General features: G+C 38.2%; 1 protein-coding gene across 2 annotated transcripts; it reads right to left on the bottom strand.

Moving 5' to 3' along the window:
* Window positions 1–896: 896 nt before the first annotated feature.
* On the bottom strand, window positions 897–4,411 carry irf7 (interferon regulatory factor 7). Of its 2 annotated transcripts, none has more exons than XM_032551460.1 (10): window positions 4,303–4,411; window positions 3,900–4,053; window positions 3,492–3,663; window positions 3,308–3,408; window positions 3,154–3,205; window positions 2,953–3,057; window positions 2,656–2,861; window positions 1,913–2,114; window positions 1,686–1,801; window positions 897–1,607 (listed from the first exon to the last, which is right to left on the bottom strand). In XM_032551460.1, the coding sequence occupies exons 1-10, from the start codon at window positions 4,308–4,310 to the stop codon at window positions 1,401–1,403; spliced, it is 1,323 nt and encodes a 440-aa protein (XP_032407351.1). In that variant the 5' UTR covers window positions 4,311–4,411; the 3' UTR covers window positions 897–1,400. The 2 variants fall into 2 exon arrangements, with proteins under 2 accessions (XP_032407351.1, XP_032407360.1); XM_032551469.1 differs by having other exon boundaries at window positions 1,401–1,607; window positions 2,656–2,858.
* Window positions 4,412–10,967: the final 6,556 nt, after the last annotated feature.

Here is a 10,967-nt window from a genome sequence, read left to right as displayed (position 1 = left end):
ATACAGGTCTTCCTGTTGCTCTGTTGCTTTCCTCACCTCAGTCTCTCTCAACTTCAGAGATGGTCAAGTCTCTAGACAAAAGTGTCTGACCTGCCAAATGCAGGAGCAGAGGCACAAAATCCTGCAGGAACCTTACACTACAAACAAAAAACACTTGACTGAATTTTGAAAGTTTGAACGTCGTTTTTTTGAGAGTTTCTATAAACTTTTTTTTATGTCCACAATCTCGCCTCCTTGTAAAAGACTCATTCTGGGATATTATGTTTGACACCCAAAGATGAATGATTCTTGATTAGTTAACTGAACAATTACTCTCTGGAACTTCTCTCTCCTCACTTCAGGACGTCTATGTCACCTGGGTCACAAAGACAAAGAGAGCTAAAAACAAAGTCAGAACCAGAACTCACAGTACTTGCTCTCACTTCTGCCTTCTGGCAGGCATTACAGAAGTGTGAAAGCAACAACTAACGGTTTGAAAATCAACTTTTATTTCTGCTGTCAGGCTGTTCAACTCATTGTGCTTTAAGGCTTTTATAGTTTTTAATGCATGCAACTAGTTTTTTTTATTTTAATTTATGACTTGTGAAGTACCTTGTGTGTACTTCACACACAAGGTGAAGGTGTGTACTTCACAAGGTGAAGGTGTACTTCAAGTACACCTTGCACATACTTCACCTTGTGAAGTACACATTTCATTGCCCAGTTTTTTTCTGGGCATGAAAGTTATTTCTATGATTATTTTAAGATTGCCCATTTCAACATTTAATCATTGTAAACATACACACATTTATGTTTGATTCAAAATTTGTTGCATTGACAAGACTTGACATTTAGAGTTGAAAATCGTTATTGTAAAGTTTGACTGAACTTTATGTACAGTAACAAAGAAAACCACGTTTCTTGACAGTTTATTTTATTTTACCATTTGAAAACTGTTAATATATTCAGTTAAATACAGAAAATAATCTAATATATTTACATTTTACATAGTTTATATGCTCTTTGGAGTAGAACTGTATTGGAATTGAGTTAGGCTTATGATTTGCTATTTACAAGCACTTAAGAGACAAACATTTATTACAGAGGTAATAAAACAGACATGATTATAGCTTATCTACAAACCAATACAACATTTTTCTGAAATTGGACACTGAAAAACAAATCAGCATATATGTAAAAAGAGAATCTTAGATGTACAGTAATTGTGTATAGGTTTATTTTGTAACAGTTCACTAGCTAAGGAGACTTTCTGCTTTTGTAGTGGTTTAAGTGTCAGTGTTTCAATAGTGCAAACAAAAAATGAAAAGGAGATGAGCTGTGTTTAATCGTGCCTTAATTATAAATAGCTAGTTAACTTACTGCACTTTAACTTATTCAGCAGTTATCACTTTGACTAGAAATCAGTGAGAAATCAAGTTTCCAGTCTGATCGATGAAAGGCACACCAATGGTTAGTTGCTCTTCAGCTCCTGGTAGAGAAAACACAGAGCTGATGAGGTCAAAGAGGCTGTTGTGTGAAATCTGCAGGCTGATGTTGGCGCTGTGAAGAGATGAAGCCCCATCCATCTGGGCCATGTCATGAAAATATCGACAAATTAGAGGCACCACCTGTAGGCATAGAGGATGCATGTTAAATCACTTTACTGACTGGAGAAGGATCAAACAGAATAAGCAGTATAGTCTTACTTTCACAACGACAAGTTTCTTTTCCAGCGGTTTTCCCTCTGGAAACTTCTCTCCAAAGCACATGTTGATGGTGTATTCAGGAGAGCGGCCATTGTTCTCCTTGAAATGTTTAAGCTCTGAAAACACACATGGGAAGAAGACAGGTTTAAGTCAGTGCTTACTTAATGAAGTCCAACAGAAATGAGAAACGTTACAAAATTCGAAAAGGATGGAAAGTTCAGACCAACCATTAACATATTTGTCAAAACTGAGGAGCTCCACCACTGTGTTTTTGGGCAATTTTTGGGGGTTTGGATGAGCTACGTTGGGGTCGCTGGTGCTGACAAACACGTGGCAGTTGTCATGCCTCCTGGCATAGATACCGGTCTCATGTACCTCCAAGAGCAGGCCTCGCTGGATGCTGCTCAGTATGCGGTTGGTGTATTCAATCTGAGGCACAAAAAGACGTAATCAGAACAACAAATTCTTTATATCACGTTTGACCTCACTGCATGTTCTAGCCCTCCCTCATGGATAATGAAGAAAACCATGCACATAACACAGATAAAAAGAAACCCTGGCTCTTGCGGTTTTTCAGCAGTTGGAGCTCTTTGTGAGTTCCTTCAAATCCAGGAATCTTTTTTGTATTTGAAATTTCCTTGATTTCTTTGTCTCTTACCATTTTAAAACGCATAAGCTCAACACAAAGTATTTACAGATGCTGGCCAACGAAAATGTTCTCTTTTAACTAATCACATCAAATGAGGCATCCAATTTCAAATGAACACATTTCCTTTTCAGTTTGTCTTGATTGTTTAAAAAAAGTCTGCCTTCATTTCAAACCAATGCTTAGCAAAACAAAATCAAAACTCTTATACAATGGTTTGAAGAACATTGGACTAATCTTATTTCTTTGTAGGTATAAAAGAGTAAAGTGTGGATATAAAATCATGGCAAATTGACTGCTGTGTCAGTGAATGTAAAGATGTACCTGTTTATGGTCCAGTAGGCCCTCAGTGGAAGGAAAGCAGAGATAAGAGGCGTTGAACTTGGGGTCCTCGCTGTGGTAGTGGAGCTGAAGACGGTTAGTGTGTAGCATCGTCTTCAGCATTTCCTTCTTCCTGTAATGGATGGAGATCTCCAGGTCGCACAGACTGAACGGCTGAGGTGAACTGATCACCGGAGAAGCATTTACTGCTTGGAATATGAAGAGATAAAATTAATAAGGGTCACACTGTAAATGTTTATGCTATTATAAACATTTTTTAGTCTCTTTCATCAAGCATACCTTGATTGTAGGCCGTCTGATCGGCTGGTAAATATTGCGGAAGGTTCTCAGTTGCGGTAAGACAACTGAGAACAGGATTATTATGCCGTGTCCACAACTGCGCTTCTGTTTAGAATGAAAGATCGTTTAAGATTGTTTACTTAATCTTCAACATAAACACCTCTGACAAATGTAATATTGTCTTTTACATATAAGTTTTACCTGCTGATTGGTTGCCAAGATCCAGGGCCATGAAGTCCTGATGCAGATTGTGCTAAATGGGGAGAAGAAAATATAAGGTTACCATTTAAGTACCAGCCTGTCTGTGAATATTTAACTTAACTGAAGTGAAAGTTCACTTCAGTTAATCCTGCACCTCATTTCCTGTGGGAAAATACTCCGTGATTGGGCTGAATATATCTGGAGTCATGTCAGATTCCTCCTGGGATTCTTGCATTGGCATACCTTCATAGTTGCCTGCAGTTAAAGAAAAAAGACAATCCTGCTGAATTTTGTCTTAAACAAAGGTTCTCCACAGCTAAGGTCAAACGGCTACTCACTGTCAGTGTTCATAATCTCATAGATTTTATGAGGGTCGTCTTGATTCTTGGAATTATCTGTGATCATCTTGAAGCGCTGAGACAGGTTGTTAAGAGCACAGCGGAAGTTGGTTTTCCATCTGGCCTTGTCATTGGGGAACTCGTTGATTTTCCCACTCGCCACTGCCCAGGCCTGTGGACACACACATCCAAAGCATCAGACACAGAGCAGGAATACTCTTGACATTGTAGATAAAAACAGGTTTTTAAGTCTGGACTTAAAAGGCTGGGCTAAATATGTTAATTTACACACATTAATTATATACATATACCTATCTGATCTGTCTGTGTATATATATATATATATATATATATATAGACAGACACGTCTGTCTGTCTGTCAAAAATACTTAAGCTGCTGAAACATACCCGGAATATTTTACTGTCCTCATCGTTGCAGTCTTTCCTGGAGTTGTGCTTCCACGGCACTCTGAATTTGTTTTGATCCACGTAGCACAGCCCCATGTACTGGCCCGTCTCCACTTGCTCGATGAGCCAACTGGCAAACTGAGGCTTGGGTGGACTGTGAGGAAACACGACAGATCCGTATTGTTCAGAGAAGCAACTTAACAAAAGGCGCCAACACATAGACGTGAGAGAATATGCAGAGAAAGCAATAATGCAGGTACATTTATTATGAACTCTGTGCATAAAAAAAAAACAAACGACTCCACTGAAAACATCACAAGTTCAAAATACCCAATAAATAAACCAGCTCAAAATATATAAAATAGCAAATGCCCAGAGCAGAAAAGCAGATGTTTCACCATACCTTTGCATTGTGCCGCAGAGATATTAATATTGCTGTACGGTACTACCAGCTGTACTAGTTTGTCTCGGTAGTTTTGCAAGTTTTATACACCCACATCTGTGACGTGATGTGGACCAGGGGGTTTGTCTATGGCAAGCCATTTTAACATAAAATCGGTTTTGTCTGCCTATAATTACATTCAAGATGTCTAAAACTGCATTTTGACTAGACACAACTACATTTTGATTATCCTGAATAGTAAGTTAAGATATTTACATTTATATTATGACTAGTGAGTATAATGATTAACAATATTTTCAACTACATTTTGACAAGTCAAAATTCCTTTCGCGATATCTCAAATGACATCACTCATTTCACGGTCACACATCTTTAATTACAATTTATCTCCAACATAATTTTTTTTAACAATTGCAAGGTCGACCCCTTTGCTGCCACTGAGCTGTCCAAACAGTTGCCTGCAGAATTTTGGGTGCCCTACATATAAAGTTGTCAGAAAATGCCTTCATGCACTTGAAGACTGCTTCAGAAATTTGCAAAGATTTTCTTGTTTAATCACTTGCGACAGAACACAATTCACTTAAAAAGGCTGTTGGAGCTATTTATTCTTTATTTCTTTATGCATTTGAATTTTGTTAGTTTATTCTTACATTTCTAGTTTTTGTATTGTTTGCAGGTTAATAATTGTCGATTCTATTTATCTTTTGTTTTTATTATTTGTTCTTATTTATTTGTTTTCTAAAGACAGGAAGTGAGGTGGATCAATCCACTTTCTATAAGTGTAGGGGTCTGGTAAAGGACCAGCAGGCATTTGGGTTTGGGGCCCATGGTTTTTACCAGAGCAACAGAAGTAGACAGGAGAACAAAGGAAAGTTTGAACGTTCTGAAAAGGAAAATAAAAGCAACCAAGATAATCAACAATTTTGGACATTAAACTTCTTGTGCCTGCGTGAAGAATCTGGACCCCAGTACCTCATAGTGGCTGATGAAACTTTTTATTGGATGTTTGGTTTGACAAACAATCGCCACTACAAAGGCTTTGAAAAGCTAAAAGTAAATTGAAGCCTCCATACAAATCAACAGTAAATCTGACGTCAATTATAATAGTCAGAATGTAGTTAGAGATATCTTAATTTACTAATGGTCACTCATAAGCCAGTTTCACATATCTTGAACGTGAGTGCGGTGAAATCGATTTTATGTTAAAACGGCCTGCCATAAACTCCCCCTTTTAAGGGAGTGGCATCCGCTCAGAAGTGGAGACAGTACACACCGGATGCGGAAAAGCCCGAGCTCCCTGCTTCATAGGAAACTGAAAGTTTTCTTGCTGATCGTGTTTCGTCACGTTAAGGGATTGCCTTGCGTCATCTATTTTTTCATCACCACACGTCCCAGTGTATGCTCTTTGTCCTTTGTCTTTTTCAACCATTAAAGCGCCACTGGAATTTACTTTATCTCGAATTACAGTAGGATTTTACAGGGTTTTAATTTTTAAGATTGGAGGTCCGAGTTCTGTATTTGTTTTGAGTTTCAACTATAAGACTTGATTCCTTAAATAAAATCGTGTGAAAATCCAAGTTAAAACATTTAACTGGACTATGTAATGTTAATTTAAAGGCAGATTTGATGCAGGATTGTGACACCTCAGTAAAAAAATTAAGTTTCAGGTGAAAGCTTTAAGGAGAAACTTTACCTTTATAGACCAGGTGTGCCTTTAAATCCTCGCTAAATGGTGTGCCACGAAACCACCCAGTTCTACAGAATTCAGACAACTCATTTAAACATTCATGTGGTCCTGACACTTTCAGTATCTGAATCATGCAGGTGTGAACTTGTCATGGGACTGAATCAGAGAGAGGGAGTTGTTTTTAGACAAACAGCATGAAAAACCAACTGGTTTTGCTCCTTCATCCAAATTGGACACCACTTCCTCTTTCTAGAATTAGAATTTCATCACAGCATAGTACTGCTTCTTTTTTGCTCTATATTCCACAACTCAAGCACAAAAATGAGGAAAAGGTCAGACGTCAGGTTCCTATGTCCTGAAAGTCACCACTGCGACTCCACTTCATCTTATTATTTTGCATCCGAGGGGAAACACCTTCCTCTATGTATCATGTATCACTGCGTCCCGACCACAAGTCGCGTTAAGAGAAGATACTTCCACCTCACTGTGTAAGAACTAGAGTTCTCAGACGTACAAATAGCCTAGAAATGTGTCAGGAATAGGGAAGCGATACAAACTCTATAAAGGAACACTTCCATTTTTCTGGTCACTGGAAATAATATGCACGCTATTCAAACAGCCCCTCCAAGCGGAGAAAAGCCCCCAGTGGAGTTGTGGAGCATTGTTATAAGATCCAGCTTCCACATAATGCTAATTTATTATGCATTAAAAAAAAAAATCAAAATCAAATTTTATTTGCATAGCACATTTCAGCAGCAAGGCATTTCAAAGTGCTTTACATCATATCAAACACAGAAACACAATGCAAGATAGAATCAACAATCAAAACATGACATTACGTCAAGTTCCATCATTAAATTTGTAATTGATTACGTTTCAAATACAATCCTAAACAGGTGGGTTTTTAGTCGAGATTTAAAGGAAGTCAGTGTTTTAGTTATTTTACAGTTTTCTGGAAGTTTGCTCCAAATTTGTGGTGCATAGATGCTGAATGCTGCTTCTCCTCGTTTGGTTCTGGTTCTGGGGATGCAGAGCAGACCAGAACCGGAAGACCTGAGAGGTCTGGAGGGTTGATACAACAGCAGCAGGTCTTTAATGTATTGTGGTGAAAGCCGTTCAGTGATTTGTAAACTAACAACAGTATTTTAAAGTCTATTCTTTGAGTTATAGGGAGCCAGTGTAGGGACTTTAAAACTGGTGTTATGTGCTCTATCTTCCTGGTTTTAGTGAGAACGCGAGCAGCAGCATTCTGGATCAGCTGCAGCTGTTTGATTGATTTGTTGGACAGACCTGTGAAGACGCTGTTGCAATAATCAATGCGACTGAAGATAAACGCATGGACGAGTTTCTCTAGATCTGGCTGAGACATTAGTCCTTTAATCCTGGAAATGTTCTTCAGGTGATAGAAGGCCGACTTTGTAACTGTCTTTATGTGGCTCTGGAGGTTCAGGTCAGAGTCCATCACTACTCCCAGGTTTCAGGCCTGATCGCTGGTTTTTAGTTTTAACTGAAGTAATAACTGAAGCTGTGCATTGACTCTAGATTGTTCCTCTTTAGGTCCAAAAATAATAACTTCAGTTTTGTTTCTGTTCAGCTGGAGAAAGTTTTGGCACATCATCACATTTATCTGTTCTAAGCATCTGTTCAGTGATTGGATGGGTTCAGAGTCCCCTGGTGACATCGTAAAGTAGAGCTGAGTATCATCTGCATAGTTATGATAGCTAATATTATTTCCCGTTATAACCTGAGCTAGTGGGAGAATATAAATATTGAATAAGAGGGGACCTAGGATTTAACCTTGGGGTACCCCACATGTGACCTTTGACCTTTTTGATGAGAAGTTTATAAATTGAAACAAAGAAATCCCTGTTCTTTATGTAAGATTCAAACCAGTTAAGCACTGGACCGGAGAGTCCGACCCAACTCTCCAGTCGATTCAGCAATATGTCATGGTCGACAGTGTCAAAAGCTGCACTGAGGTCCAACAGAACCAGCACTGTGGTTCTCCCACAGTCCGTATTTATATGGATATCATTGAACACTTTTACGAGGGCGGTCTCTGTGCTGTGGTGAGCACGAAAACCAGACTGGAAGAAGTCAAAGCGGTTGGTTATCATTAGGAAGCTATTTAATTGTTTACACACAGCTTTTTCAATAACTTTGCTGATGAATGGGAGGTTGGAGATCGGCCTGTAATTCTGCAGTAGTGATTTGTCCAGATTGTTCTTTTTTATCAGTGGTTTGATTACTGCTGTTTTCAAAGCCTGGGGGAAAACTCCTGACTAGAGCGATGAGTTTACTATTTGGATCAGATCAGTAGCAATAGCAGGCAGGACTTTCTTAAAGAAATGTGTGGGTAAAACATCCAGACGGCAGGAACTTGAGCTTAGTTGACTTATAATTTCCTGTAGGGTTTTATAATTAAGTAGTTGAAATTGGGTCATTTTTCCTGTATTTGTTTTGTTAGGGCACAGCATTGGTACTGGCTTTACAGTGGATGTGCAGATTAATCCTCTGATTTTTTTGAATTTTCTCTGAAAAGAAGCTGGAAAACTGGTTGTAGGTGGCATTAGATTGAAATTCAGGTGGTAGCGTCATAGGAGGGTTTATGAGCCTGTCAACTGTTGCAAATAAAGCTCAAGCATTGTTAATGTTTTTGTTTATGACATCTGCAAAGAAAGCCTCCCTTGCATGTTTTAGTGTTAAGTGATAGTTACGTAGTCTTTCTTTATAGATGTCATAATGAACGTGAAGTTGAGTTTTACGCCATTTTCGTTCTACCTTACGGCAGAGTTGTCTTGCAGATCTGTTTGTGCATTTCTCCATGGAGATTTCTTCCTACATACACAATGTTAACACAGTGGAATACAAATGTATTGAATTTGTCTACATTTTGTCACATTATAACCAAAAATGCCAATGCCAGATTGAGCATAATTGTGAAAATTATATCTGTTTTACTTTATTTAAAGAGAGCTCTGGTTCCATTTGGAAGGAAACCATGAACTTTAATGTTCAAGTCTAACATCTGTCCAGTCTCAAGTCTTTTGTAGACTTGAGACTGGACAGACGTTTTCCTCCAGGGTTTTTCTTTCTTTAACTTCATCCATTGTCCCATTCTGTTTGACCAGGTTCTCTTGTGCTGATGAATTAAAGGAATCCCAGAGTATAATGCTACCACCACTATGTTTTACTGTGGCAATGATGGTGTGTACAATCAAACCATCATTGCCTTCTGATGGAGGTCAAAAAGTTTAACTTTGCGCTCATCTGACCAGAGCACATTCTTTTACAAGTTTTCTGTGTCCTCTGTGTGGCTTGTGGCAAACTGCCTTACTCTCCATTTTTAGATGATGATTGAGCATTGCTTCAAGAGAGAATAAAAACTATACAAGTTGTTTTGTAATCCAGATTAGCTTCAAATATCGCCACAACTTTATTCCTAACCACCCTGCTGTGTTCCTTGGCCTTTATGATGCCATTTATTTTAAAATTAGTTCTAAAACTAGTGAGTTTAGAGTGCATTTAATGGTCGAGGCTATTTTTGCAACATACTCTGCACCATTTTTTTGTCTTTTGCTATAGAAAGTACAATTGGACCAGTTCTTTTGTGAGGGGTTTTCTATCTCCCTTTCTGTAATCCCAGTCGTGGTAGATGGTCCTTCATATTGAGCCTTATTTTCCTAGACATCTCTTCCTAGTCAGTGAGAGTGGTTTCACTCTGGCCACATGCTTGCGCAGGATGATGGATTCATCCAGAACAGTTAGCTGAGCTTCATTAGACAGTTTATATCAGCTGGTGTTAAATGATCAACTGAATCCAACTTTATTATATTATAATTTGGGTGTAATGTAATCTGTGCAACACAATTTTAATCTGCCCATGTTTGGATTGGGCTGATGATTTTGAATTTATTGACAGGATTTGATTTTGTATCTGAATATGAACTGAAACTGCTTGTACCCTTAGATAACATTTGATGTGAATTAGTGCCATAAACTAATCCTTTAAAAAGTATGTTGATATAAGCTGGCTTGCATGGTGCCAAAACCAAACACGGAAGTTAGTACATAGAGGACAAACTTTCATTGTGCAGCTGCAGTCAGTTGTAAGTTTTAAGGGGATTTTTGCAGGGAATTTTAAAACACTCATTCTTCATTCATTCCTCTTCTAATATTGGCTCTATCTTCATCTATCATGTTCAGATTCCCCACTGAGCCACGCAATCTCAGTCAGCCAATCTCCGCTCTGCCTGTGAGTCTCTGAAACTGTGTGTGAACACATTCTTCACAAATCATCAAAGACTTCAGTCTAAAACAATAACTGCCTCTTAGAACCCGCTTAATTCCTGTAAACAGACACACCTTTACCTGTACCTTCAAGCCTGGCAGGCTTCGTGAGTCTATTTTGTACAGAAGTGAAACTAAGCTGTACTTATTGTAAATATGTCACATGGTTGCATATTTACCATCACAGATCCTATCTGTTTACGGCTTAAACAGGTAGGATCAACCATTTCTTAAGACACTGGAATGTTGCTCCAAGAAGACACAGCGAAGAACAGGTGTGAAAAGCAAACATTCAATTACAAGTAAAACTAACATTTTAACTTAAGAAATTCACACCTTCTGGTAGCTTAATAACATTTGTAAGGTTTGTCATAGTCATTTAAAATTTAACTTGCAAAGGAATATCAGTATTCAGTTTCATTTGTCTCTCTTATGATCAGAATATTCAAATAAATGTCAGAAGAGATACGATCTTAGAGAACAACACCAAGAGAGTTCCTTAAGTGCCCCCTAGTGGTGACAAGGTAAGGGAAAACTTCTTCAACACGTGATATATACAGGGTATACCACAGATATGGCAAACAAGCATTTTATTACAATTGCTTTGAAAGAGTTGAAAGCACAGAGATTTCTTAATGTTTTCCTAGGAAACATTGAAAATGCTTTTTAATACCTTTGTGTATATGTG

The sequence above is a fragment of the Xiphophorus hellerii genome, chromosome 2 (genome assembly GCF_003331165.1).
Source record: "Xiphophorus hellerii strain 12219 chromosome 2, Xiphophorus_hellerii-4.1, whole genome shotgun sequence".
NCBI lineage: Eukaryota > Metazoa > Chordata > Actinopteri > Cyprinodontiformes > Poeciliidae > Xiphophorus > Xiphophorus hellerii.
The sequence above is the reverse complement of the archived record's forward strand: the minus strand, read 5'-3'. Positions and strand labels throughout refer to the sequence as shown.